At 62.4% G+C, this 27,491-nt stretch overlaps 2 protein-coding genes across 5 annotated transcripts; both read left to right on the top strand.

The window, feature by feature from the left end:
- The first annotated feature begins 268 nt into the window (after window positions 1-268).
- On the top strand, window positions 269-14,934 carry PDLIM2 (PDZ and LIM domain 2). 2 transcript variants are annotated; one of them, XM_059730721.1, is made up of 11 exons: window positions 272-352; window positions 1,697-1,907; window positions 2,166-2,286; window positions 5,155-5,306; window positions 7,868-7,937; window positions 8,071-8,261; window positions 8,511-8,592; window positions 11,786-11,940; window positions 13,019-13,164; window positions 13,324-13,441; window positions 14,092-14,934. In XM_059730721.1, the coding sequence occupies exons 3-11, from the start codon at window positions 2,194-2,196 to the stop codon at window positions 14,279-14,281; spliced, it is 1,197 nt and encodes a 398-aa protein (XP_059586704.1). In that variant the 5' UTR covers window positions 272-352; window positions 1,697-1,907; window positions 2,166-2,193; the 3' UTR covers window positions 14,282-14,934. The 2 variants fall into 2 exon arrangements, with proteins under 2 accessions (XP_059586705.1, XP_059586704.1); XM_059730722.1 differs by lacking the exon at window positions 1,697-1,907 and having other exon boundaries at window positions 269-352.
- A 707-nt stretch (window positions 14,935-15,641) lies between these two features.
- Window positions 15,642-27,440, top strand: C7H8orf58 (chromosome 7 C8orf58 homolog). 3 transcript variants are annotated; one of them, XM_019482473.2, is made up of 7 exons: window positions 15,642-16,373; window positions 22,599-23,278; window positions 24,353-24,517; window positions 24,941-25,133; window positions 25,548-25,660; window positions 25,960-26,060; window positions 26,520-27,440. In XM_019482473.2, the coding sequence occupies exons 2-7, from the start codon at window positions 22,616-22,618 to the stop codon at window positions 26,620-26,622; spliced, it is 1,338 nt and encodes a 445-aa protein (XP_019338018.1). In that variant the 5' UTR covers window positions 15,642-16,373; window positions 22,599-22,615; the 3' UTR covers window positions 26,623-27,440. The 3 variants fall into 3 exon arrangements, with proteins under 3 accessions (XP_019338018.1, XP_019338017.1, XP_019338016.1); XM_019482472.2 differs by lacking the exon at window positions 15,642-16,373 and adding an exon at window positions 19,177-19,323; XM_019482471.2 differs by lacking the exon at window positions 15,642-16,373 and adding an exon at window positions 19,423-20,335.
- Window positions 27,441-27,491: the final 51 nt, after the last annotated feature.

The following is a 27,491-nucleotide window of genomic DNA, read 5'->3' on the forward strand; positions in this document are numbered from 1 at the left end:
TAGATAGGCATCTAGCTGGGGTCATCTAAACCCAGCACTCTTTCCTGCCTATGCAGGGGGTCGGACTCGATCTATTGAGGTCCCTTCCGACCCTAACATCTATGAATCTGTGAAAATCCTCCGAGGTCCCCCGCGCCTGGCGGGGCAGGGGCATCCCCAGGGAAGGAGGGTCGCTGGGGCTGGGGCTGGGGCTGGCCCGCAGGTGGTGCTGCCGAGCCGGCCTGGCCCAGCCCGCGCCCATCGGCTCATTAGCACCGCCGGCCCCTTCCGCGGAGCGGCTCGGAGCGGCGGCGGCGCCCGCACTGCTCGGGCGGCGGTGGCGGGGCCGGGCGCTGCGCAGCGCCGAGGGCAGGTGAGTGAGCGGGTGGGTGCCGGGGCGGGCGCAGGTGCTGCCCTGTGCCACCTGTCGCATCTCTGCGCCGGCTGGGCAGCGCCAGGATCTCGGCTTTGGGCAAGCAGGTGCTCCCAGCCCTGCTTTAGGGACCCTTTTCTGGCGTCCGGGAGGGCGAGGAGCTTCTTGCAGGCTGGGGGGAACCCTGTCTGCCCAGCCCTGGTGCTGGGCATCTGTGTGGCGCTTCCTGCCAACTTGGCCTGGCAACTTTTCTCAGGCCCCTCTGTGAGCCTAGGATGCTTTGGTGTCAGGATGGCCAGCCACTATGGCACGGCACGGCGGTGCCGGGGCACAGATGTGTGCTGTGCCGCCTGCCTGCGGCGGGAGCAGGACTCTTCCTTTCCCCGGAGCTGGTAGGGGGGGCTCAGTTCTCCCTCCCCGGTGTGTCAGGCCCCGTCGCCACCCAGGCTGGGCTGTGGGGTCATGGGGAGCTCGGGCGCCTGCAGTGTCCCTGGCGGGGGGTGGCATTGGCGCCTGGACGTGGCTGCCCAGCATCCTCCCCAAGGAAGGCTCCCGGGGCAGAGAAGTGTCGGCTGAACCACGGGGAGGAGTGACTTGGAGCTGCGGCTGCAAACTTCCTGCCCTGTTTTCGCTGAGGGAACCCACCCCCCCGCATGCTGCTTCCTGCCAGGGCAGGGGTGCTGGGTGCCCTGTTACAGCTGCGGGGGCCTGTCTGGCCTCTGCGCCCTGCCCAGCCCCCTCCAATGTACTGAGCCGTCTGCAGTCGCTGCCCCGGCGTTACTACTGGTTCCTCTGCCACCCCTGGCCCCTGTGCCCCCTCACTGGGCATCACTCTCCTGCCCACAGCACCACCCTGGCTCTCTGTTGTGCCTCTCCAGTTTATTGCCCGCCCTTGGCCATGACATTCCTGTGGCTGTGAGCTGGCAGCCTGGTCCTGCTCTTGGGTGTCTGGGCATGCTGTGACCCCTCACATCTGCTCCCTGGTTGTCTCGGCCCCAGTGCTGTACCCAGTTTGCTGTGCCCCTCCTGGAGGGTGGGATTGGACCTCGCATTCCCTCCAGGTCTGCTCTGAGCCAGGCCATGGATGCTGCCCCCTCCCCACTGCACCATGCCAGCTCTCAGCGTGCACGTTATGTTTAGCAGCTGCCATCTCTGCAAGGCATCAATTTCCTGGCTTCCTGAGGGCCTCGAAGTGCAGCGGGGGCGTCTCCACCACCAGACAGTCTGAGCCCCGGCCTGCCAGGGTGCACCGACGCTGGCACCATCCTGTCTGCGCCTTGCCCAGCGCTCCCGGTCCCTTAGCAGGGCAGTGCCAAGCACCCCTCCTGCTTTGTTCCCTCCCAGGCACCTGGAGGCCCTCAGCCTGGAAAAGCAAAGAGCCCACAGGTCTCGCTGGCTGGTGCCAGGGCTGTGACAGGAAGGCTGAGGCTGCCTGCACCAACGTGTGATAGCACGAGACGCTGTGCTGTCTCTCACTTCCCGCCCCCCCCGGAAGGAAAGAGCTGCTGTGCACCAGTGGAGAGGGCCCTGATTGCCGTCTGGCAGGTTCCTTGCTGTGAGCGAGGGACTGGGGAAAGGGGGCTGGGGGTTGGCAAAGAAGGGACACCTGGGTTCTGCTTTCAGCTCTGGGTGCAGGAGCTGGGCTGCAGCGAGCGAGGTTTCCTGGGTTCCTTCCGGGCTCGGCTGATGAGCTGCAGGGCTCTGGGGAAGGAAGGCGAGGGCCTTTCTTTCCGCACCCTGTGGTGAGGCCTCGTGCTGCCTGGTGCAGCTGGGTTGTCCCCTCATCCTAATGGACTGCTTTGTTTCATGCCAGGTCCGGCGGGTGCCACACTCCTACTGCCATGTCCGTGACTGTGACTCTGATGGGCCCAGCCCCCTGGGGCTTCCGTATCACTGGGGGAAGGGACTTCAGAAAGCCCATCACTGTGTCTAAGGTAAAAGTGTTCTTGGCGAACGCGCCAGGCGTGAGAGGCTCGGGGGCACTGGGAGCCAGGATGCCCGGGTTGTACTCCAGGCCCCATCTCTGTGCTTCCTGGAGGGTGGCTTCAGGCTGGGAGATCGTGCATGCTTGCTCTGGCGATGCCCAGCCTCAGATGCCTGGTCTAGACAGGCGTTTAGAAGGTACTGGCTGCAGCTCAGTGCAAGGTGTCAGACAGACCGAGGTCCAGGTGGCCCAGACCTGTGCAGGATGCAAACACATTAGCAAATACCTTCTGAATCTTAAAGGTGCTGGATTCGCTCCAAGTGGAGAGCCCGGGGCAGCAGCCAGGCAGGGCGGCATGTCCTGAGAGCCACTGCTTGACTTGCAGCCGGTGGGCTGCACGGGGTGACAGTGCTGTAGCAGTCTAGGCAGAACTGGGAGCAGAGGTGAAGGAGCTGTTGCAGAGGCTGCAGGCACTTTCTCTATGGGGCTGGCAGGGGAGAGCCCTGGCACTGGGACTGAGTTGCTGAGGGGCAGGGGCTGCTGAGGGATTTCTGGGGGTTTCCCTGCTGCTCTGGAGCCCTTTTTGTCCCCTAGGTGGCAAAGGGAGCAGATCCGGTTTACTGTCCTGCTCCCTGGAAGCAGCCCGAAGCTCCGCTGTCACACGTAAAGGCAAGGCACACACTGCTGCCTCAGATCCAGGCAGGACCCTGCTGGCCAAGAGGAGTTTCCTTTTGCCATTCCTCCCTCCCTGGCCATTGCAGCAGAGGGAGCAGGTGCTCCAAGTGCTTTGCAGCTCCATCTGCTCCAGTGGTCTCTGCAGGGCGGGGTGTCTTGGTCATACGGTCCCCAGCTTTCAGCTAAGCCCCTGGTGCTTGTGAGCAAGGGCCTTTCTTTAGCAATTTGCTGCCTCTCTTGCAGTAGCTGGAAGGTGCTATGTGAGTGAGGCAGGGGCTTGCAGGAAGCTGGGGGCATTTCTGCTGTTGGCTACAACCCTGGAAACCTGATTCCCAGCTGTTGCAACCCCTCAGGGGAGTGGCTTGAAAGCAAAGGGTTGGGAGGTATCATGTGCCCAGGCAGAGACCCTGAGTTGGCATGGCTGATGTGCTGAGCGCTCTGGGCTGCAGCTGAAGCCACTGGGAGCTGAACCCTGGCCTGAGCATGTACAGCAATCGCTAATGAGAAGCATAAGGGGAAAGGCTGGGTCCTGGCAACTGGGGGAAAGTGCCTAGAGTGGGTGTGCTATACCATGCCAGTCCTCATGCTGGGGCTGATGTTGTCCTTGCTGCCTGCAAAGGAAGGCAGTTAAGACACTGCTTTAAACATGTGATGTTGATGAGGAGCTGGGTGTAGCTGGTCCTGAAGCAGGGTTTGGGTCAGGCTCTGGAGAGGAAGGTGGCAAGAGGGAATCTGGTGGGAGCAGCATCCTGGCAGGGAGGCGAGCACATGTTCATGTCACTTAAGACGGTGTCAGATCAACAAAGGGTGCATGAAGACCGCATGCATGGCCTTTACCCTGGTGGCTCCACACTGCTTAGCCCTGTGTCCTCCTTTCCTTTGCTGCTGTGTTGATAATGAGACCTGAACTCTGGCCTCCTGGGTGGGGTCCTGGTAGGGGTGTGGAAAGAGGCATGCGCACACCTTACCCTGATCTTGGTGGGAGCCATGCTTTGAAGGGTCTTAAAAGCGCATAGCAGGGTCAGAGACTTTTGGGGACAGGGGGAGCAGAGCTGAGAGCATGGGGGCAAGAGGGGGCCCTTAGAGGAAGCCTGGATTGTAGGGCCTCTGGTCACAGCTAACCAGCTTTGCTGGCTCTGCCCTGGGTCTTGTCTGGGAAGCCTCATGCTGGTAGCAGCTTCCAGAGGGCTGTGGATGTCTGGCTTTGGGTCCCATTAGCTGGGAACCTCCTATATGGGCAGCTGGCTCTAGGACCCTGGAAGGAGCTGGGCACTCCTGAGTCAGCCCCAGTGGTGCCCCGTGCAGAGGAATCACTGGTGACTCAGTGGGAGGTGGGTTTGGCTGGCCGGGGTCTGGGCACCTCCCTGGGCGTGTGCTCGCTGCAGGGTGCCACAGCCCAGAGCGAGTGTTTTCTTAACTCGGGCAAGGCAACCCAGGTTGGCCCAGGAGGCTTGTAGGGCTGGAGGGAAGCTGGGGCAGAGGGGGTGGCTTACCCATCCAGCCAGGGCTGAGCACAGGTTGGTGCATGCCTCTAGGAAGGCTCTGCCTGTCTTGCCTTTGCCCCTCTTAGAGGGTGCCCTGCCTTGCTGCTTCTTGCAGGAAGCTGCAGGTGACCTAAGGCAGAGGGGCAGTGTCTCTCAGGGGGCTGACGCTGCAGGCCAGCTTGACCCACGCTGTATCTCACTTGGGACAGCTGTCTCTTGAAGGCTCAGATGAAGCGTAGTGGCTTCTTAACCCGGCAGGGGAAATACCATGGATCGGTGTCCAAGAAGGCAGGTTTCCTGAACGGCCTCGTAGGAGAACTGCACTTCTAGCATGGTTCGGTACCCGCCGAGGTGCAGTGACTTTAAGCCCAGTTTATGGAAATGGGAGTCTCCTCCCTTGCTTGGTCCGAGGGCCTCATGGCTGAGGGCAAGCAAAACTTGGGGGCATCCAAACCCCAAGCCTCTGGGCTTGGGCCTGCAAGTAGGATGTCCGTCAAAGGTTTTGGAAACATCTGAAGCCCTAGGTGCAGGTGGAGGATGTTTGCCAGTAATAGGGCCAATTATGGTTCTGGATTCTTGGATTTGGAATTAGTTTTGGCTAATTTGGCCTTGGTTACAAGTTGTTTGTTTGTTTGTTTTGTTTGTTTCTTTGTTTTTAAAGCTATTTTATACCTTAATGTGTGTGTATCTTCCCCCACTCCCCAACCATGACCCTGAAGGTGACAGAGCAAAGCAAAGCAGCTGCGGGTGACCTCCGACTTGGCGATGTCATTGTTTCCATCAATGGCGAGAGCACAGCTGAGATGCTCAACGTGGAGGCACAGAACAAGATCAAGCAGAGCTCAGGCCAGCTGCAGCTGCTGGTGGATAGGTGGGTGCCCAAGCCCTGCTCTCATGAGCTTTCCACTTGCTCATGGGGCTTCAGTTCTGTCCATTTGGGGCTGGGTATGAGGTCTCTGTGATGCCCTGGGGCAGTTCCCCCTCTTTTCATGACTCCATGAGTAGGATCCATCCCTGCCACTGTTCAGCAGCAGGTGGCCTCAGATGGAGCTGGGAGCTAGGACCCCTGGGCTCTTTCTGTGGCTCTGCGGCTGACTGTGTGCAGGGGTCCCCTCCCCTCCTTAATGGTGCCCATTCCCACACCCACAGCCAGCAGGCCACCTTGCCTTGCCCATCTGCCCTCACTTGAGGAGATGCCATTTTTGCTGTCACCCTTGGGCACTTAGTTAAACTGGACCCTTGTGTGCACGCGGAAGCAGGCAGCTCTGGCAGCCTTTCCCCTGTAGCCCTGGTCTGACTGGTTCCAGCTCTGAAGCAGCTCATGGCAGCATGCAGCCCTTGGGGACATGTGCCTATCGCATCTGGGAGCAGCAGCAGGCTGGGCGTGAGGGACACCTGGCACCAGCCTGGTGCAGCAAGAGCTGGGAGCTGGGTGTGGTGCTCACGCCTGGCTGGGCTGCCGCAGAGGGACCCAGCGTGGTGTGAGCTGGCCAGCCTGTCGCCTTTGTGGCTGGCTCTCTGCATCTCTGCCCATCGGGTAGGGCCCTAGCTGGTGGAAAAGGGACTCCTCCCCAGCCCGGCACGACTGCCTGCACTGAGCTGCACAACAAATCCAGGGCCCTGCGGCTGTCTGCACCCTCCCCCTCTTGCCCTCTGCACCTTGCTGCCCCGGGTGGGAAGGCAAAAGCTGCTTTATACTGCCTCCCGTGATGACTCGGCCTGTCTGGAATGTGCAATCCTCTTTGCACGGGGGTGCAGAGCGCATCCTATAAATACCTGGCTGAGCGGCCTGTCTGGGGCGTGGCTGCCGGCCGGCCTGACTCACAGCTTGCTTGGCCCCAGCCAGGTGTTGCAGGGCTAAGTCGGGACATGCCCCGAAGCCCTTGGGAAGCTCTGCCTCACCCCGTCAGCCCCTCCTGCACCAGGGAGTTGGGCTCAGCAGCCTGCAGCACCTGCAAATGACATAGGCCCCCTCCCTGCGGGGCATGTGTACGTGCCAGCATGCTGGTGCCATGCGGTGTGGCGCCAAGGCCTGCCCTCAGGCTGCATGGAGTCAGAGAGCCCTGTCCTGAGCACGCAGATGGTTCTCCCCCAGCCCTGAGCAGCGCATGCGTGTCGGCTGCATCCTCTTGCCCTCTCCAACTGGCTCGGACATGTGGCGGGTTTGACGACGGGTGGGAAACCCTAATGGCATGTTGGACGTGGCCCAAAGCCCACAAGCACAGCCGGAGCAGCTCAGGAGGCAGCATTCCTCTCATTCCGGGCTCTGCAGCTAATCTCCTTCTCTGGGAGCCGGCCCGCTGTCCCTGTCCTCCTGCCGGGTCACCGGGACTGGGTCAGAGCTCCTGTGCTCCCTGGCTGCTGCCTGTCCCACCCCCCCCCCCCCCCGCCTGCTCCAGCGGCTGCTGCAGGGTGATGCTAATGAGCTTGGGGGAGCCACATGGTCCAGTCAGTGCCCAGGAGGACTCTTGTCTGTCTGTTTGGAGCAGCTGGGTGCTCCATGCATTTGCAAGCTGGGGGAGGAAGGGGTTGGGTTGCAGCTGCCCCGCTGTGGCAGGGTGACTTGCTGCAGGCTCTCTGACATATATGGGGTTGTAGGTGCCCACTGTGGGGGTCGCGCTGCCTTTGCTCCTGTCTTTGGGGCAAGGGCATCCTGTGCCCACTTGGGGTCTTGAGGGGCCCTGCCAGCACCTCGGCTCCCTGGAGCACGGCATCAGAGGGGTTAACCCCCTGCTCAGCCCCCATCACCGCTGCATTCCTCTGGGCCCATCTAGACCCCTCGGAGCTGCCTCCCTCCCTCCACTGTTTAATTCCCCTTAATGAATTCCAGCTCCAGCTACATCAAAGCCCCAGATGGAGTCCTGGTGAAGAGGGGAGAGAATAGAAGCCAGCCCCATGTTCCCTTCTGCCTGCATCCAGCATGCAATGGGCAGGACGAGCAATGGGCCATCGGTCCAGCTGCAGCTGGCTGGGTACCTGTGTAGGGAGGGCGCCAGCTCTGTAGCAAGCAGAGTGCTTGTGACCTGGGGGTGAGGCTGTTTGTGCCCTCCGTGACTGGGGAGGGGTGGCTGCAGGGCTGTGCTGTCTCCCTCCAGGCATGAGGAAGGAGACGTGTTGGGGGTGCTGCTGGGTGGGGTGGGAGGAATGATGTGCAGAGGCAAGGTGACTTGTCAGGGGCCTATAGGCAGTCTGTAGCTGGGTGGGCATCTCCAGAGCCCCAGAGTAGCCCCTTGAGCACCACTTGATCCCTCCCCTCCTTTGCTAATGTGCACTGGGGCTGCAGGCTGGCAGCTGCCCTATGAAGAAGCCAGCAGCCACGAGAGGAGGGGAGGCTGGATGTGGGGACCAACCCACCGTCACCCCAGGGCCTTGGGCCTAGCTCTGGAAATAGATGCCCAGCTCACAGTTGCCCCCTTCTTGCCCTGCTTGCAGGTCCCTGTTGTTCTCTCCCAACCAGACTAATGGCGAGAGCTCCCCCGAGGTCCTGGCCACGCGGTTCCAGGTGAGACCCCTCCCCGTTTTTTTTTCCCCCCAAGACCCCCCAGGCAGGAGATGACATAAGGGGACCCTACATCGCTCCTGCCCCTTGCTCAGGCTGGTCCCTTGACTGATGGCCTCTCTTTCCTGTTTGCCAGGATGCCATGAGAACCAGAGACGACAGCCAGAGCTCGCTGAGATCTTCCTACTCCAGCCCCGCGTCCCTTAGCCCGCGGCCCGGCAGCCCCTTTTTGCCCACATCCCCCGGGTTGCAGACAAGCAGCCCCTACATCCCCCTGCAGCCCAGCCTGGGCTCTGAGGGCAGAGCGGAGCTAGTGACCAGCCGCAGGTGAGGGCTGGACCTGGCAGGCCTGGGAGCCAGTCTGTACTGGGGTGAGGAGGTCTCGACAATCCACCTCTGTAGTCAGGGAGGAGAGGGGTAGTGTGCATGCTGGGTGTGAGGCTGGTGGGACGACCTTGGGCACTGCTGCTGTGGGCATGCAGGGTCTCAGTGGGCCTGGCAAGGGGGCACATCAGAGCTCTGTGGGTCCCTGAACCCAGGAGCAGGACTTTGCATGGACTCCCCTCCTCTTCCCAGCTTCCAGTCTCTGGCCAGCCCTGCCAGCATCAGCGAGGATCGCTCGCCCTTGCCACACATGCAGTGTCTGGGCAGCAGGCAGGTGAGCCGAGACATCGCCCTTCCTGAGGTGGGGCAGACTGCATGCCTGGGGTAGCTGATGGGGAGGGGGTGCAATGGGAACAGAGTTGAAGGCCACCCTATCCTCTCCCTGACACTGGCTCTTGCGCGTGCTCATCTGGGCTGGTCCCGAGCCCTCGTGATGTCTTGTCCTGCATGGAGCCATGGTGTATCAAGACAAGGTCATGAACTTCCCCAAGGTCCCCAAAGTCCTGGCCATGCCATGTCTGAACCTGGGATCTGTGGGTGGGTGTTTGCCCAGCAGCTCGTTGAACCTGTCACTGTCTCAGAGGAAGGTGCCAGGTGCCCACCTGGCCATGACAAAAGTGGGGAGGTCCTTTCTGAGCAGCCTGGAGCAGGGAGCTGGCACCTGCTGGAGAACTGGGGACAATCTTGTTGGGGGCCTGGGACATTCCCATTCCTTCTGCAGGGTCCCACTGGGCTCTCGCCCTGGGGGTGCTGTCAGCTCCAACACTGCTGCACGGGGTTTCCAAGGATTGGTACTTCTCTGGGCTGAGCCCCACCCCTCCCACCTGCCCCACTTGCTTCCCCAGGACCTGCCCCCAAGGCCCTGTATCCATCCTCTTTCCTTGTAGTTTCCCTCCCCCAACAACGACTCTGGTTCCAGGTGTTTGCAGGGCTCCAGCATGGCAGTGGGAAGCTGAGGGCATAGATAGCTTCCCCGAAGCCCAGGCTGGCCCCGTCTCTGCCCCTGCCACTAAAGCTAGGGTCACAGAGCCGCGGTGGCCTCGGCCCCAGTGTGGATGCAGCTGCATGCCGCCACCTCGCCCTGCCTCACACGCAGCCCTGGTCCCCGCGGGGCAGCCGCGCAGCTGGCTGGGGATGTTTGCTTGTCTCTACCTGGTGTCTCCAAGCAACACCTGGAAGCTGGGGAGGCCAAACCAGTTTGGGGAGGTGCTGTTGTCTCCCGTGGGCATGGGGAGGCCGGGGCGTTGGCAGGTGAGGCGACTTGTGCTGCCCTGTGCGGGAGCCTGTCACGGGGGTGCTCTGTTGCCCGACAGGCCATGCTGTGGCTGGATGCTGCCTGCCCCAGGACCCCTGCCCCCTTTTCTGGTCACCGGTCCCGAGCAAGGATTGCAGAGCTTGGGGCTGGGCACCTGCACCCCAGCCACTAGGTTTGCATCAGGCAGCCCAGCTTCCTTGGGTGTGCTGCAGAGCCTGGCTCCCAGGGGCTGGGTCCTATTGCCTGCAGGGCGTGGGCAGGGGCAGCTGGGACTCGCTGCTGGGGCCTGTGGACGTGCACGCTTACAACTGCCATGCAGGCCTCCTGCAGCGTGGTGTTCGGGACACCAAGGACCCTTGCCCCCGGCTAGGCCTGCTGGTTTCCTGATCCCAGGCGCTGTCCCTGTGGCACGATGCCTCCGCAGCTCCTTCCCTCCCACCGCAGCGTGTTTCTCTTGGGTCCCGGCACTCCTGGGCCCCACACGGCTGCTTGTTGTTGTTCTTCCTGGCTCCGTGGCAGCCCTGGTTCCAGGGGCTGGGCTGGGCTGGTCTCTCCCTCCCTCTCTCGCTGGCTCTCTTTTTTTCTGGGGCTGGTGGGGATATTTTTCAAGCCCAAATTGGGAGGTGCGGTGGCCCTGAGCACGGCTCGCTCCAGCTGGCAGTGGATCGGCCCTGGCCTCAGCAGCCCCTTTGGTCTCCCCTGCCTGTTTGTTCTTGCGTTCTTTCCCTGCCTTGCTCGCCGGCCTGGCTGCCCTTCTGAAGCTGGGGATGGGAACGCCGGGATGGGGCTACGCCCCTGCTGTGCAAGTGCACGCCTCGGCTCTTGGGGCAGCTGACAGCAAGCAGCGTGGGAGGCCTGGGGTGCAGCACCCCTGATGGGTCTTGCACTGCCCAGCTCCGTGCCGCCCAGCCTGGGGGGTTCTCCCCTCCCTGTCTTGCTGCCTGTTTTTGGGGCAGCTGACCTGACTACACATGTGGGTGTAGGGATCCCACTGCACAAGGCACTGACAGTGGGGTCGGTGATCCCCTCGGCAGGCTGAGGAGTGCATGGGGTATTTCTTGGTGGGCTCTGGTGAGCAGGGGAGACGTGAGGGCTTCATCTGCATGTACCCCAGGTATTGGTCCTCACGGTGGGGAGCTGTCTTGGGCTCTGCTTTGCACTTGGATCCTTGCTGGGGCTCCTGCCGGATGGGAGGGGGCTCCAGATCCATCTCCCTGCCCTGCTCCCTCAGGACAGGGGCGAGCTGCTGGGCTCTGCTGCCTGGCGGGGCATGTGGCATCAGGCATCTCTTGCTCTATTTCTCGTGCGCCCAGAAACATTTGCTTTCACTTATCTGGGGGTTTCTTCTTTCGTGTGTCTCCAGGCCTGTTAAACAGGAGCAGATGCGGCGGGAGGGGCACGATGGCGCTAGGCTTCAAATAGCGGCCCGGCACTCAGGGGAGGGGGAAGGGGCCAGGCTGCAGGAGCCCGGGGGGGGGGGGGGGGGTGCAAAGCTGACCTGGAGCAGGGCAGGGTACAGCTGTGGCAGTGGAGAGACTGGGGAGAGAGGGACGTGCCTGCCTGGTACTGCCTGGCCGCTGTCCTGCTGAAGGGAGCCAAGGCTATGACTTGAGCAAGGAGTCTGGACCGGCGGGGAGTGGGGTCTGGCCGGTCTGGGTGCTGGCACCAACTGTGTCTGAACTTGTTGCAGAAGCCAAGGAGCAGCCAAGGCTGAGGGTAGGAGCACAGGATGGTGCCCAGGAGCTGGAGCCTTTGCCCCAGAGCCCAGTGCATGCGTCTGCTCCAAGTTGCCACTCTCCCCATAAGATGTGCCTGGGGAGAAACCTGCATGCTCTCTGCACCGCTCCTGTCTTGACATGCCAGCCCTGCTGAGGCTGTGCTGTCCCGGTGCCAGGTGCCCTGCCTGGCTTCCCAGATCCCTCAATATAGACAGAGGAAATAGATGGTAGGGCTGGGGTGCCCCCTCCTGCCCAAAGTGAGCAACACGGGCTTGTGCAAAAGGGCGCGCTCGTGTGTCAGCTTCTGGTCCTGCAGCCATGTGTCTGCAGGGAGAAATCAAGGCGGGGGTCCTGGGTATTGGCCCTGGTTCCCTGGCACCCTGAGCATGGCACTGGCAGCTGAACCAGGCCCCCTGTTCTGGCCCTGTGGGTTTTGCTGCAGCTGGGTTCTCCCCATAAGCCTTGCTCTCATGCTCCATATCTCTCTGTCACAGGAATGGGGGAGCCTGGGCCGCCCGAACTGCTCTCCAGTTGCCGTCCTGCCACCCTTCAACCGCACGCCTTCACCAAGAGGCTTCACTGCTCACAGCCCCTGGGACCTGGGGAAGGACCCAGGCAGGTCCTCACCCTCCTACAGCCCTCGCAACAGGTAGGCCAGGGTGTGGGACCTAATCCAGGGGAGGTGGGACCCTTGTGGACATGCTGGCACCTGGGGAGGGAGCCATAGTCTCCTACCTGACCCAAGAGCCCCAGGCACTGAGGCACGAGGGTGGCACGGGTCAGTAGCAAGCTGCATAGCTGGAGATAGCTGCAGTGGACTTGGAGCGGTGCTGGAGCTGGGTGTGGAGGGGGAGCTGTTGGTCAGGATTGCAGTGAAGTTGCAAGTCATGACCCTCGATCCCAGCCTACAGCCTGGCCCCTGTCGATCCCTGTGGTACCAATGTCCTAGACTAGAGCCACCTGGCCCCTCCACCAGACCACTTAGCAGGCTGGGATGCAGCAGGATGGGGTGTCCAAGCAGCACGCCGGGGGGCCAGGACCCCTGTGAGAGCTGGTGCACCAGCCGGGCTCAGTGTGGGGCCTCAGGAGGCTCAGCCCATGGCTCACAGGTGTGAGGCCCTGGAGAGGGTTAACCAAGCCTCGGATCCAGGTGTGTGTGGGAGGAGCAGGCAGGCCTGGGCATCGGGCGTCAGACGCGCAGGCAGAGCAGGGAGCGTCTGCCTTGTATCTGGAAGACGGGAGGGAGCCTGGACAGAAACGGAGCAGGTGACAGGGCAGCAGGCTTGGCTGCTTGGGAAAGTGCTGGGATTAGGGTATAGGGGGGGATCCCCGGTTCCCTTCCGCACTCGCTGGGGCAGCTGGGAGTGACACGTGCATGGGGTTGTGCGGTGGTAGGGGCTCAGGCAGGACGGTAGGGGTAGGGTCTGTGCACAGGTGTGCAGAGCTTAGCTCAGTGGGTCCCTAGTCCTCAGCATGGGACCTGCAAGTAGCCTGGGGGTGCAGAAAGGATTGGGCTGGGGGCTCTGCACTGCTCCTCCACGGGGCCTTGGAGAGCAGCGTCCTGTGCATCCCGGCCCCACCACAGCCTTCGTTCTGAAATGGGGGGGGTTTACCCCCACGCCAGCCTCAGGCTACTGTGCTCTGCCCCCAGTCTGAAGGAGGTGATGCTGGGGGGATACAGGGCACTGAGCCAGGGGTCGTGCACCTGAGCTGCTGTGTCCCCACAGCGTGGACTCTGAGACGGCCATGCGACGCCTGGAGGAGGACTCCGAGGTCTACAAGATGATCCAAGAGAACCGGGAGCTGCGGGCTGCCCCGCGGCAGTCCAGCACCTTCCGCCTGCTGCAGGAGGCGCTGGAGACCAATGGTGGAGGTGAGGCAGGGCAGGTGCTGGTCACGGGGTGGTGGCGGATGCAATAGGATTGGAAGTGGCATTGCTTCTGGGGGCCACGTGATGGGGGGGGGGGGGCAGCTCTGGGGAGGGTCCTCAGGCCTCCGGGATCCTGATGTGTTCCTTGCCCTCCCTTGGCAGAGGGCACTGCGACCCCCTTCCCCAGCCACCTGTCCCCCAGCGCTCACAAGCCAGTCTGCAGCTCCGTGGCAGGGGTCCAGAAGCTGCACACATGTGAGAAGTGTGGCAACAGCATTGCGTAAGTGCTGCTTTCCCTGGGGTGCACAGGGAGCTGTGGGGTGGGGGGCCCCTGACGCAGCCCTGGGGCCTCGGTGGTTCCTTGTATCCCGGGACTTTGGTGGGGGTTGCTGTCGTCTCTGCAAGATCCCTTCTTTGTAGGGCAGGGTAGGGGTGTCTGCCTGGGCTCTGGCATGCGAGCCTGGAGGGCTGGTTGTGACCACCGTGTCCTCCCAGACTGCTGATTTGAGTAGCCTGGTGCTAGGAGCCCAGGCCTAGGTGCTCTCCCAGTCCCTCCCTAGCTGCATGACTCGGTTTCCCCAGCTGCAAAGGCCTCTTGAAAGGCTGTGAAGCCCCCAGAGCTGTTGCGGTGCCATCAGAGCCGGGGCCTGTGCAGATCCCGGACAGCAGGCAGGGCCTGTGGGCATTTTCTGCTGTTGGGTGCCCTTGCCTACTGAAACTTAGGGTTGAAGCAGGAGAAGACAGCTTGCTCTGCCCGTCTCCTGTGAGCAAGGAGCCAGGAAGGCCTCACTGTTTGCCTAAGAGGGCAGGGACATCCTGGTGATGTTGTTGAGGAGACTGGCACCAGCTGGGCAGGGCTGGAGCCAGGCTGTGGAGGGTTGGTCAAGCCTGTTCCACATCGTCCTGACCATGCCACGCTATTTCCCGCAGGACCCAGGCAGTGAGGATCCAGGAGGGCCGCTACCGCCACCCCTCCTGCTACGTCTGCACTGACTGCGGCCTCAACCTCAAGATGCGGGGCCACTTCTGGGTGGGCGAGGAGATGTACTGCGAAAAGCACGCCCGCCAACGCTACCAGGGCCCTGGCGCTGGCGCCACCGCCCTCTGCTCCAAGTCCTGAGCTGCCCCAGGGCTGCAGCTTGCAGGCTTAGCCTGCCTCCCCCCCCGGAAGCTTCTGCCACGCACAAACCCCACAGCCCATGCCATGCACATCACTGCCAGCACCTGCTCCATGCTGCCCTTCACTGGCCAGCCGCCCGCCTGCCTGCCTGCCTGGTGAGCGGGCACTGCTGCTTCTGGCCAGTGGAGAGGCACTAAGCCGCACACTGCTAATGAAGGGAAGAGGGTGGCTCAGCCTATGGGGATGGGATAATGCCCAGATCATAGGTTGGATTCAGCTCCTGGGACTCTGGCTCCCAGCCAGTGGCTCTCTGGTGTGTGCAATGAGTGCTGCCTGTTCTCAGCCTGGCTCCTTAAAGTCCAGGTGCCCCCAGAGCACGAGAGCAGAGCTGTTGGCAGCTGGGGCACGTTCCTCAGGATGCCGGCTTGTCCTGTCCCTGCCCCATGGGCAGAGGGCTTAGCCCCCCGGGGCTGCTAGCATAGGAGTTCCCGTCCGCCGGGTCCCTCTCTAGAGCCGCTTTTGTAGTCACTGCCAGCAGCTGTGCGCACTCGAGGTGGGGGCAGGGGCATGCAGATGTGGGGCGGCACCGCTTGGCACATTGATGCTGTTAAGCTTCTCTAAGGTATTAAACCAGATCTCTATGTAAATTATAACATACGTGTATCCTGTCCCGTGTCTGGTGTGTGAGCCCAGCATGAGCCAGGGCAGGGCTGGGAGCATAGCCTTTATCGGCAGGCCACACCATAGAGATGGAAACAGGAGCAGAGAGCACCTGTGGGATGGGGGGGGCCTCTTCCTGCACTCTGAGGGGGAGACGGGAGGGACCTGGGTGCCACAGGGGCACCTTGCCAGGCTTGTGCCCAGGCACTGGTGACGTGCACAGCTGGTGGGATGCAGGGCATGGGTGGTGCAGTGATGGCTCCAGTGCCCCAGGCTGGTGGCTGGCAGTATTGGGGCCAGCTGGGGGTTGCAGGGCACTGCACAGCTTAATGCAAGGTGCTAGCAGTGTCCTCTGCTCACACCCAGTGCAGTGTGGGTCATTGGCCGCTAGAGGGTGTCCACTGCACTGCCTGGGACAGGGGCTGCTTGCCAGTACCGCTGCAGGCCCATAGCCTCAAAGGGCTGCCTTGCCAGGAGAGCTGGCCTCGGATGCTGGTGCAGGGTGGGTGTGGGTGTGGGTATGGGTGGGGGTGGAGCGGGGCTGCCCTGGGTCAGCACTTCCTGCAGCATCTCCAGGGCTGAACTGCGTCTCTCTAGCATGGGGCATGGCTGGGGGGTAGGGGTACCCACAGGGCCTGGTCCCTGCCCTGGTATGGTGACCAGCCCCCTAATGGACAGCTATGCAAAGCAGCACCAGCCCCTTCCTAGCCCGTGCGGCTCTGGCCCTGCACAGTCGAAGGAGGGGCTGGATGTCAGGCTGCTGCCGGGAGCTGGGATGGGGGTACAGAGGGGAAGCGTGGTCCCCCACCCTCTGACCCTTCCTTGCTGGGCCCTGGTGTCTGTGCTCTAGCCCACCATGAAGGGAAAGGCCACTGAGCCAACCTGGCTCTCCCTGGTGTTGCTGTGTTGCATCAACCTCCCTGGGGATGAGCTGCAGCTGGCCTGGTTAGGGCTTTCCTGTGCTGGTGAACAGGCCCAGCTGATGCATACTCTCTAGGAGCCTGGGGTGCTGAGCATGCAGGCAGCCCTGCAGAGCCAGCCCTGGGCTGCAGGGCTCGGACTAAAGTCCTTGCCCAGGAGCTCATCCACCTGCAGAGGAGCAGTGTCCTGGGATGCACAACCCAGCTCTGCACGGTGTAGGAAGCCCTTGGAGGTGCTAGCTGCCCAGGGCTGCTGCCCAGCTCCCAAATCACCAGGACTCTCCCAACTGCCTTGGCCTTGTATCCAGCACCTCCTGCAACCTTTGCAATCACCGGTGCCTCGCAGCTGCAGGAGGAAGCCACTGCCCAGGTCCGGGAGGAATCCACGCCTCTGCCTGGCATCCGTGAGGGACAGTTGAGCCTGCTCAGCCAGCACCAGACAGACTCCTGCCCTGAGTCAGACCTAGCCGGCCTTGCCTCCAGCACCCCGTTGCCCTGCAGTGTAGGAGAGGGTAAGTCTGGCTCCAAGCACCCTTTTTAAGTGGGGTAAGCGTGCGTGTTGGGCTGGGCGTTCAGCCTAGCTTGGGAGCAGGGGGCAAAGCAGGTTTGTGGTGCCTTCTTGCATTTGCTGCCCTCTGCTTGGACCGACCTTGTCTCCTTCACAAGACCCCCATGCTTTGCAGGTAGTGGGGAGCAGTAACCAGGAGTCCCCGGCTTCCATCGTGCGGGGCGGGGTGATGGCGACGCAAGTCTCTGGCTACTCCAGATGCCTGCCCGTTTCCTCGGGGTCAGGGCTGGAATGTCTGGGGGCGGGGGCCGTGGTCGGAGAGGTTGGCGGGGGTCACCCAACCCCAGATGGGGGGGCAGGGTGGTCCAGGTCTTGGAGCTGTGCAAACAAAGCCCCGTGCTGAGGCGGGGAGCAATGTTCCCGGTGCCGCCTCGCTCCCAGTGCCTGGGCGCATTCCGGCGCTGGAGTCGCCGCAGTGACGGCCGCTCTGGAATGCGCCCTCGCATTCTCCGCATTCAGGGGCAGGGCCCTGCACCCAGCCATTGCGCCCAAGCCCCTGCCTGCTGCAGGAGCTGGGTCATCGTGAGCAGCAGTGCCTAGCCTGCCCTTTTCCCCAGCTGCCTGATGGCTCTGAGAGCAGAGCCAGAGACTGGGACTCTGGGGGTCTCTCTCTGGTCCTGGTGGGGAGGGATCTCTCACAGGTGCTGCCGTCACTTAGTATGGAGGGGCCGGCAAGGCCAAGGAGGTGGCGAGCCAGGACTCCTGGGTTCTGTTCCTGTGATCCTCGGAAGACGCCACCCCTGCACGGCAAAGTGGAGCGGGGCATGGAGGCATGCCGAGTAGCTGTAGCAGGCTAGCTTTGGGAACGATAGCTGCCAAGGCATTACAGCTTCGCTGCTGCAACTCTCCATGCCCACTGGATCCAGAATGCAGGCTGCAGCCCCCAGCCTCCCATTGCAATGCAGACCTTTGTGTACCTGACCCCAGTGGCCAGCTGGAGCTGGGGCCTGTGCAGGCCAGGGCACAGTGTCGGGGAGGGGGATGGAGCTCAGCTGGGGGAGGGCAGCATGCTGTGTGTGCATGGGCTTAGCTAAGGGCCAGGTGGACTGCTGCTCCCCTAATCCTTTAGGGTAATGATTGTCTTGGCAGGGAGGGCAGACTGCTCCCTGCCCCCTTGTTCTCTGCCAGGAGGTGTTAATGGGACGTGTCAGCAGTTTATTGTGAGCTGTTAGTGGAGGCCTTTATTCCCCCCCAGGGCCACAGGGCTTATCTGCAGCTCCCCACCCTGGTGCTGTTTGCACAGAGGGGGACAAAGTAGTATCGGGGATTAGCTGCTTATCTCAGGCAGCATCCTGCTCCCCCAGGCCTCCTGCCAGGCTGATTTGAGCACAGCCCCCTGCCTCAGTCCAGAGGGGAGGTTCAGGGGGGCTGGAGCAGATTGACCACAGCCCCTTGGGGCTCCAGTCCTGGCATCTTCCCAGCAGGATGTTTTCTACCCCTTGGCCAGTGCGGGGAGGGAGGGGAGCCTTCCTTTTGCCCTGGGCAGGCCAAGAAGAGCAGAGGGTGCTGCTGTAGTTGCATCGACATGGAGGGGAGCTGGGGACGGCCTCTGTGCCCCTGTCCTGTGAGACCCACCTAAGGTCTGCATGGAAGTTGGGATCCCTGGGCTCTGTCCCCCCTTTGCTGCTGTGATCAGCGTTCCCCTACTGTGTGCCGTCTTGCAGAGGGAAGGGGAAGGGTGTTGGTGTCTCCATGGCTCTGGGGGTGACATTGTCCCTTTGGCAGACGTGCTTGCCTGTCCCCACCTTAGCCCTACCAGACCCAACTGCTGCTTGTCAGCAGCCGCCAGAGGAGGAGGGCAGGTGGATTCCAGCACGTCTGCCTGCCTCCCCTTATCTCCCTTATCTGTCTCCTTTCTGCCTGAAGGGACAGAGCAGAGCTGGGGGCTTGGGCAGAGCTTCCCCGGGCAGCAGCCCTCCTACTCCTGCTTTTCCCAGGGGCATTGGGAGGGTGCAGTGTGTGGCCCCATGTCCAGCACTGGGAGGACCCAGGCAGTGTTAAAGGCCTGTTTCTATCTGAGGGGGAGTCCGTGGAGCTGTGACGGGGGCTGGCCCCTGCCTGGCACGGTTACCTCCGGACCTGGGCTAGGGAGGGACTGGCTTTGCACTCCAGGGAACAGACTCACCCCTACATGGAGCCTTGCAAAGGGAGCCAGGAGCTGGCCCGTCCTTGCCCAGCACTGTGAAGGGGCAGGCAGCTGTACTGCACCTCTGGCCTGCATGCAGGGGTGCACAGCTGGATGCCTCCTGTTCCCAGCTGGGGCTGGTGGATGTGCACTGGAGAAAGGGGGGCAAGCGTGACGGCTTCATAGCACAGCCATGGCATCGACGGGGCACAGGGGCCCTCTGCCCACCCATCCGTGCTCCCTCCTGGCGTTGGCTGAGCGGTGGCATCTTCCCCCAGCCCTCGGGGCCTGGTGCCACAAGCCGGGAGCTGAGGGAGGTGTGTGTTGGGGGGGGGGGGTCCCATCCGCACGCCTCCTACCAGCCCCATCTCCCATCCTTCCCACCAGAGGAACCGGCAACAGCGGCCCCCTTGCTGCGGGTGCGATGTGAGACTTGTCTTCTGCTTGGCACTGCCCTGGCTGCGTGCACGGTTGGCACGAGCCAGGAGGCGGATGGATGGATGGATGGATGGATGCAGCTGGGACCCTCCCTCCCCGGCCCGCGGGCTGCGTGCCCGGCCGCACGTGCGGGATGGGGGCTGCGCCGCGCCCCGCCCCGCCCCGCCCCGCCGCCGGGCAGGGCTTAGTGCCTCAGTTTCCCCCCGCAGGGGCAGGGGCAGGGGCGGCTGCGCTGGGAGGAGCGGCCGGGCAGACAGACCCCTCCCGCACACAGCGGGGCCGGGCGGGACGATGCTGCGGCGCCGGCGGGTCTTCGCGGTGGAGCGGCGCGGTGAGTGCGGGCCGGCGCACAGCTGGCAGCGGGCGGGCGGCAAAGCAGCGCCTGGGACTCGCGTCTGGAAAGCCCCCCCCCCCCCCATGCTGCTACTCTGGAGGGTGCCTTTTCTGCCGGGCAAAACGCTGGAGCATGCTTCCGGGGAGTTAAGGGGTGCGGGCTGTAGCCGCACGTTGAGTCCGATCTCTTTTATCGGAGCAACTCAGCTAGTTGGGGAGATCCTTCCTCGCAAGCTGTCGGGCGCGCACGCCCCTTGTCGGACAGAGGAGCATCTGCCAAGGCTTCCTCGGCCTGCCGAAGGGCGTTTGTGCCCGAGAGCTTGCAAAGAAGAGTTTTCCTAGCTGTTTGAGTTGGTCTGATAAAAGATTTGCCCGAAGATCCTCATCTGCTGTGGAGTAAGGAGGGGGCTTTTGGTTTGCAGCATCTCTGAGCATGGTATTCATTTGGAGGTTCGGGGTGTGCCAGTCCTGGGGATAGGGCTGGCTGGAGCCTCTTTGTCTCTGGTGCAATCTCTTCCCTCCAATCTCCTAGTCAATCTGCCTCCTGTGTGTGTGCGCATTGCGCCCTCATTGACACCGAAGGTGGAGTTGAAAGCCCCCCTCCGGCTGGAGCGCTCCCGGCATCTCTGACACTCGTGCAGGAATGCGAATATTCCTGCCCCGTGTCCCGGTGTCTGTTGCCAAACTGTTGAAAGGAAGCAGGGAGGGCTGCAGGCCTGGCTGCGTCATAGCTTTGCCAGTCCCAGCCTCCTAGTTTCATGTGCTGGTTGGAGATATGGGGAGGTCTTGCCCAAGAGTCGTTATTGCACAGGGGATGAATCAACAGGTGCAAATGAGCACTGGGTCCCATGTGGTTTGCATTTGGAGGAGGGAGGCTGGATGCGTCACTGGTGGCTGGAGGGTGAGACAAGACAGGGCCGTGTCCTGAGCTGAGCATGAGATGAGAGCCGGGGACTTAAAAGAGCTGCTGCATGACCTTAGGCAAGCGACTGAAGAGTGCTTTGTTCAAGGTATGTAGTCCCTTGAAGATGCAGGTGGAAGCTTTGCGAGGCTCGCAGGAAAACCGAGCACTGGAGTCTCTCTGATTCCTGAGAGAGAGGGGCCACTGGAGCATGGAGCAAGTGAGGAAAGCTTTGGGCAGCGTCTGCAGGTGCCTCCTTCCAGTGGGCTGGGGGGCAGTCGGGACTGTTGGAGCTGCACCATGAGGTGCAGGGGGCTGCTCATCTGTGAGCCGTGGCAGCGGCGTGCAAGTTAAGTACAGGAAGGGGTGGCTGGGATGGGATGGGATGCAAACCCCGAATTATGGGGCCCACGGCCCTGCCTCCAGGAACTGGTGCTGTGGGAATGAGGGAGTTGTGCGTGCTGAAACCTATCTGCCAGGCCTGGGTAAAGAAAGTCCTGCCTGAAATAAATTGGCATTTGAGCGTGGGATCTGTGGCTGGTCACTGTCCCTAACAGCCTGACCACAGCTACTCTTATACTCTTATCCCTTAAACTTTATTGGTTCAGGGATGGAGGGGGGGGGGGCTGTGTCATAGCCAGGCAGACGGATGTGACTGGCAGAGGAGAGGCTGTTTCCCATCCAGCGGGCTTCCTCCTCCCCCTGCAGCTGCCAGTACTGGAGGCTCAGTCCGGGCAGGATAGGGAAGCAAACTCCTCTATCCTGTGCGAGGCATCTGTTTGCAAGGCTCCTCCCTTGACCTCCTGACATACTTTCACGTGGGGACAGGGCTGGGCTTCAGGGTGGAAGAGGAGGGAAGGTGAGAGAGTCCTGCTGGGTCTGCTGGGTGCTATTATGTCTCCAATTGCATGGCGATGGCAAATGGATTCCAGCCTTGCACAGACATGCAGTTGACCCAGTTCTCTCCCTGCAGGGCCCTCCCCAGGCCATGCTTCCAGCTGCCCAGACCAGTGCAGGACTAGTCCCATCCGGTGTGCGGAGTCTAGGGCAAGCCCAGGCCAGGAAGGGGACCACATGCTCAGATTTGCAGTCCATGCACTCTCCCCACTGCGACTAGCAGCAAGGGTCTGTGCTGGGAGTGCCATGCAGCTCCCTGCACAGAGCAGGGATGCAGGAGTCATGTTGTCTCTGCAGCTGCTGGGTGCTGAGGCTTTGATGCTACCCGGGAGAGCTGGCTGTGATCAAGCCCAGTTTTGCCTCCCTACCCCCTGGCTAAGCTGGGAGCAGGTTGCTTTGGGCAGTGCTGACTTCTCCATCAGTGGGTATTTGAGAGCCGCGGGAGGAGGGTTTCCCAGTTGCAGCAGGCATTCCTCATGGAGGGATGCTCAAGTGATGTGGCTTGGACCCTGGGTGCCCTGCGGCAGGGGTGGAAGGATACATGTAATCTGGGCACTGGGGCTATAGAAGGGAAGCCTGCCTGTGGATGGATCCATGCCTGCTCCTACAGTGACGTGGTGAGAGCGGCAGTTTCAGCGGAGCCGTGGCCAGGTCAGCACTGAGGAATGTGGTCTGGGCCCGCTGCCAGGGGGTGTGGAAGAACGTCTTGGCAATGTGGGCCATGAGATCTGGGCTGGTCTGGGGACATGCTTCCAGGAACCTTGGGGGGATGCTCACTGCTCTGTAGGCTTGTGGGGTGAGCTCTCAGCCCCCTGGGGCAGTGGGTCCTCTCTGGGTGGGGAACCTTGAGGAGGAAGGGGCAAGAGGCTGAATGATGCCTGGTGACTCCCCCTTCCTTGCCCAGCAGCCATAGGTCAGAGCTGGGGATCCCGTGCCCAGGCATGGAGCAGGCCTGGGGTGTTTGCAGGGAGCGCAGGGCTGGGATTGCTGGCAGCTGGGAAGAAGGTGTCCTCGAGTTACGTGTGTGGGGGCTGCGGGTTGGGACGGGGTCATGGTGCACGGGAAGGTGGCAGGGCCCATCTCCTGGCGCTGGTTAGAACGGGTGATGGACATCATGCAAAAGGATGAGGGAGGTCAGGGCAGGTGGTGAGGGATGGCCCCAGCTCCCCAGAGGAGCACCCTGGGTCCAGTGCTCTTCCCCACCCATTCCCGCAGCCTTGCTTTCCCCGAAACCCCCCAGTGTCTACTGGGCCGCTGGTTCTCCTGGAGCTCTCCAGGGGCCTGGTTGTGTGGGCTGGGCTGGGCTGGAGCCGGGCCAGGGGCTGACGCAGGGCTGGGAGGTGGCTGCCGCGGAGGTGGAGGCAGAAGGAGGAGTGACCTGCTTAGCAGGTACCGCGCTGGAATAAGCAGAGGGGAGAAGCTGGCCCTAAAGAGAGCCTGGCTTTGACCTGTGTCTCTCTCTTCCTGCCTTGCAGATCATGTTGGGGGGCCCATGGAGGGCTGCGTGGTGCTGACCTCTGCCAGCGTGTACCGCAAGCTGCAGGAGACCCGGGACTCCCCTGCTGGGGCGCGGCCAGGCAGCGAGATGAGTGGCGAGCAGGATCCCTGGGATCGGGCCGAGTCGCCAACAGAGCCCGGGCCTGTGCAGGGCCTTTCTGCCTCTCTGGGCTTCTTTCCCAAGAGCGGGAAGCTCCTGAAGTCAGAGTCGGAGGACTCTGGGGTAGAGATGGCCAGCAACGAACACTCGCCCTCTACCCCGCTCGGCTCTGAGAGCAGCTTCTCCTTGGACGGCCTTGACGGCTTCCAGCCCTGCACTGACGACCCGGCAGGCAGCAACGCTGAGGAGAGCCGCTCTGGGGCAGCGGGCCTGGGGCAGCCGGACACCCTCCAGGAGCGGGACTGCCAGCACAGCCTGTCAGCCAGCGTGAAGCTGGCTCAGGTGCTGCAGCGGTCCAGGAAGCACCGCATGGCCGGGCGCTCTGCCCGACAGCTCAGCAGGAGCAAACGGAGCCAGGAGGGTGCAGAGCCGTATGGCTCGCAGCAGCCCGGCAGCCAGGGTGTCATTGCAGGGACTGTGGAGGAGCACAGGCAAGCCCCCTCCGGCCACCAGAGCCCCGAGGCAGGGAGTCCTGAGCCCTGTGGGGACTGGACGGAGGTGAGTGCCGGGGCTAGACTTCTTTGTAAGTGGGTGGGGAGTATGCGGCTGAGTGGGATGGGAAAGGCCAGCATCCCCACCTCCCCAGCATGCACGGAAGTGGGACTGGGACAGGTGATGGTAGTGCAGGGCAGTGTCCTCCCATGGGGGCCTAGCAGGTGCCATCGTGGGGGGCCTGAGAGGCAGTTGTAGGGAAGAGGATGGAGGTGCAAGGAGCAAAAGCCACATGCCTCGCTGCTATAGGAGAGACCCCGGGGGCCTGGCCCCTGTCACCTCAGCTCTGGCCCCTTGGTGAGACTCCACCATTGGAGGCAGGCTGTGTGGGAGCAGAGGGCTGGGAGTTTGGGAGAGCAGGGGAAGGTTTCTCTGTGGGTGCAGAGAAAGGCATCTCCTGCCCCCAGAGCAGACAGGGCAGAGCTTTGTGCTGTGAGCAGCCATGTGGCCTGCAGCCTGTGCAGATGGGTGCCCGGGAAGGAGTGCTGTGGGTGGGGGCTTGGCCCCCAGCCCATGAGCGTGCGCCGTGCAGGGCTGCTTCCTGGTCCTGGCTGGGGAGTGGCAGGATCCTGCGTTTCTCTGCCAGTGCTGGAACGATGGAGCTGACAGCGCAGCTGGGGTGGGACCCTGAGCCGGACATCCTTACGGCTCCCTTCCCCCCACACGGCTGGTCCTGGCTCCCTCCTCTGCCCCACGCTCTGCCTGGGTGAGGGGCAGAACAGGGTCAGGCTTCTGGAAGCCTAATTGGGGAATGTCCTAGTTTGCTAATCTGATTGTAAGCCCCTTAACCCCCTGCTGTGTGCCTTGCTTTGCTCCAGGGGCAGCAGGGGAGGCAGAGGAAGCTGGGTGGGTGATGGGCAGGAGAAACGGCAATGCGTTCCCCACACAGTGGTCTCCCAACTCCTGGCTCCCAGGAGCTGCTCCCCTCGGCTACTGCCCCATTAAGGCCAGGGGCCCTGCGTGGTGTGTCCAGAGCAAAGACGGGGGCAAGAGGAGCTGGCTGCAGGCAGCTGCTGCTGCGTGGTGTGTGACTGGGAGCTCATGCCTGTGTGTGATGCCCTCCATTGTCTCATCCCCCAGGGGCCCAGGGACCCCGGTCTAACCCTGCCAGGGCAGGGGCTGCGCTACCTGGAGCACGTGTGCCAGATGCTGGAGAGGATCGCCCAGCTGCAGAAGGCCAATCTGCGGCTCCAGCAGCAGCAGGCAGTGATGGAGAGCCGGCTCCGGAGCCAGGAGCCCAAGCACGTAAGGATGCCGGTTGCACTGGAGGGAGGGGAGTCAGCCAGGGCCAGTCCTGGGCAGGGAGTTCAGTGCCTTGGTCCCCTGTGTTGGCAGCAGGGGCCACAAGATCGGTGCCTCCTGCTCCCTCTGGGTTTAGTAACTTCCGCGTGGAGGGAGGAGGGAGAAATGTCCCTGCCTGTTTGGCTGGTGTCCCCCTGCTGCTGGGATGCCCTGGGAGGGGAGTGGCGCTGGGGTGGTTTCTTGGCTGCTTGGTGTTTCCTTGGCATGCTGTGACTCCTTCCAGCCTCAGATGCCCTGGGTTTGCTGTGCTCCAGGGTCTGCCTCCTCCCTGGGGTGTGCGGGGGCCTTCCTGGGGCTCAGGGACTCCCTGGCTCAGACTTCCCTTGGATGAGCTTGTCTCATGCTCTGCATCTCTTCTCCCGGCAGATAATGAGCTTGGTGGAGGGGCCTTGCAGAGCCCCAGAGGAGCAGGCACCAATGTCAGACCCAGCGCCAGGGAGCGGGCTGGAGCTGGAGATGCAGGAGGAGGACGTGTCCCTGGCGCCCTGGAGGCCCCATCCCTTCCGGGCACGTTCATCTTCAGACACGGGGACACTGTGGGACCTGAGCAGGAGCACAGGTAGGCAGTGGCAGTGGCCAGGCCCTTGTGGCAACAGGGCGGGGATGTGGGGAGAAGGTCTCCCTGTGCAAACCCAGAGGGGAGCAGTGCGGTGTAAGGTCTCCCCTTCTGCACTGGCCCCTCTTCTGTGCTGTCTAGAGCAATATCTGTTGGACTGGGAGCAGACAGTCGCTGCTTCCAGCCCCCAGCCTGGGGCTGTCTTGTGCACCCCTCCTTGCAGAGCCCAAGCAGGATTTGGAAGCAGTCTCTCAAACGAGACCTGAGTCTTTCCCAAGTCTTTCTCTGAGCGTTAAGGCAGGCTGTGATCCTGGGAGCAGGGGTGCGTGGGTGCAGCCCCTGGGACCCAGCGCTCCCTGCTGGTTGGTGTCACCCCCAGCGAGATAGCTGGTGCCCACTCCGGTTCCTCTCTTGCAGAGAACGACCCTGCTCCCTTCAGGAAGGCAGCTGGGCACTCCTGCAGCTCGCCCAGCCTGCTGGATCAGTCGGACAGAGGGGCCTGCACCCTCCCCCCGGGCATGAGGCCCCAGGTAGGTGCTGTGCTCTGCAACACTGGGAGTTGGGGGCTAGGGGCAAGCCTGTGCTTGGCAGGCCATGAAATGTCTCTCTGTGCAAGGAGACGGCAGGGGTGACCGGGGTGGGTGGAAGGTGCTGGGCACTCCTTTTCCACCTGTGTGGGGCCAGCAGGATGGGCCTGAGCTCCAGCAGGGGCTTGGAGTTCCCTTTCTCTCTGGGCCTGCCCAGGTGAGTTTGGATGCAAAGGGCTGTGAGCCGGGGAAGTTGGCCTCCTTGCTGCTGCCCTCTGACTGCTTCACTATTTCTCTCCCAGAGCAACCTGTCGCAGTGGGGAAAAGTCAAAGTCCTGATCACCAGGATCGCCCGGAAATCGCCACGAGGCAGTGAGGAGGCAGTGGGGGGCCGACGCTGCAGGTGAGCCAGCGCCTGTGGGATCCTCTCTCCGTGGGTCAAGGGCAGCTGTGCTGTGGGTTTTTGCAGGGGAGATGCTGCCTCAACTGCGCAGCCCGAGGACGCTGCGGCTCCATGTTGCACCCCCGGCCCAGCTCTGCCCTCCCCTCCCCTCCTAGCTAGTCCCCAGAGCTGCCTGCCTTTCTCCCTGCCCGTGAGGAAGACTTTGCTATTAACCGCCTGGTACAAGCCCCACCAGCAAGCAGCAAGGCCTGAAGCCTGGGGCCGGGCAGCTCTGAGGAGCTGTGAGACTGGTACAGCAGCTGGGACAGAGGAGCAGCTGGGGGAGAAGGCAGGAGGGCAGAGGGCTCAACGGGCGGGCCTCAGTGGGTTTCCTTGGGGGCAGCAGCGCGGGGCTGGGAATGGAGGCACGTTGGCATCTGCTGTAGTATGGGGCATCGCCTGATATCCTCTGCCTTGCAGAGTGGAGGCCACGCTGGAGAAACACGTCCCCCACCCTGCAAGGACCTTCCTGCCGGGCCTGAGTGTGAAGAAGCACCGAGCGAAGACCCTGTCTGTGCGCTGAGCATCCTGGAGCCTGCAGCACCTCTGGGCTTGGTGCTGGAGTGCCAGAGGCTAAGCCTGCCCTGTTGCAAGCAGCGGGAGCTGTGTGTACTCCTCGAAGTGTCCCAGTCTCCCCCCTAATCCTGGATGGGATTCCTCAGGCTCTGCCTTGCCGGCTCTGGGGTGGGAAAGGACTGGGGTTGGGTTCAAGGCACTCTGCCTTGCCTAAACTCTGGGCTCGTGGCAAAGGGCAGAGCTGGGCCTGCTCCTACCCCCACTATGGCTCTTCCCCTACTCCTCTGCACGCACCACGCCGGAGGCAGGTCCTTGGGAAGCTGGCTCGGCCCCTCCTGCCCACTCCCCCTGCACCTCCCTGGTGTGGTTCTGCTGCCAGCAGGTTGCTTTGAAATCTTGCTGCTCCCAGTTTGCAGCTGCAGGTTGCGTTTGTTTGGGTCCGTGCCCCAGGCACTGCGGGCAGGCCGGCAGCTGCCTCAGCTATGGGGCATCTCACTATGGACTAAGGTGGAGCGCAGACCGCTTGGGGGGCCTTCGAGGAACAATGCGCACACCAGAAATGACCTGCTGTCCTCCTGAGGGGTGAGCAGGGTTGTGTGTGTGTGGCCCCAGTGTGAGCCCAGCGCTGGGATCTGGACAGCAGGGGAAACTCTCCCGGCATGGTATAAAATATAGACCAACTCGTGTGACCTCTTCTCTGCCTGGAACCAGCCCTCTTGTCCACGTCCACTTATGTCGATGTATTTATATGAGCTCACGGAGCTACATGCACGTGGGAAGAACAAGACACTCCAGGAAAAATAAAATACCAAAGCCTTTTTTGCATCACGGGCTGGAGCGTGTGTGTGTGTGTGTGTGGAGGGGGAGGGGGAGGGG

This window comes from Alligator mississippiensis, chromosome 7 (assembly GCF_030867095.1).
Source record: "Alligator mississippiensis isolate rAllMis1 chromosome 7, rAllMis1, whole genome shotgun sequence".
Taxonomy (NCBI): domain Eukaryota; kingdom Metazoa; phylum Chordata; order Crocodylia; family Alligatoridae; genus Alligator; species Alligator mississippiensis.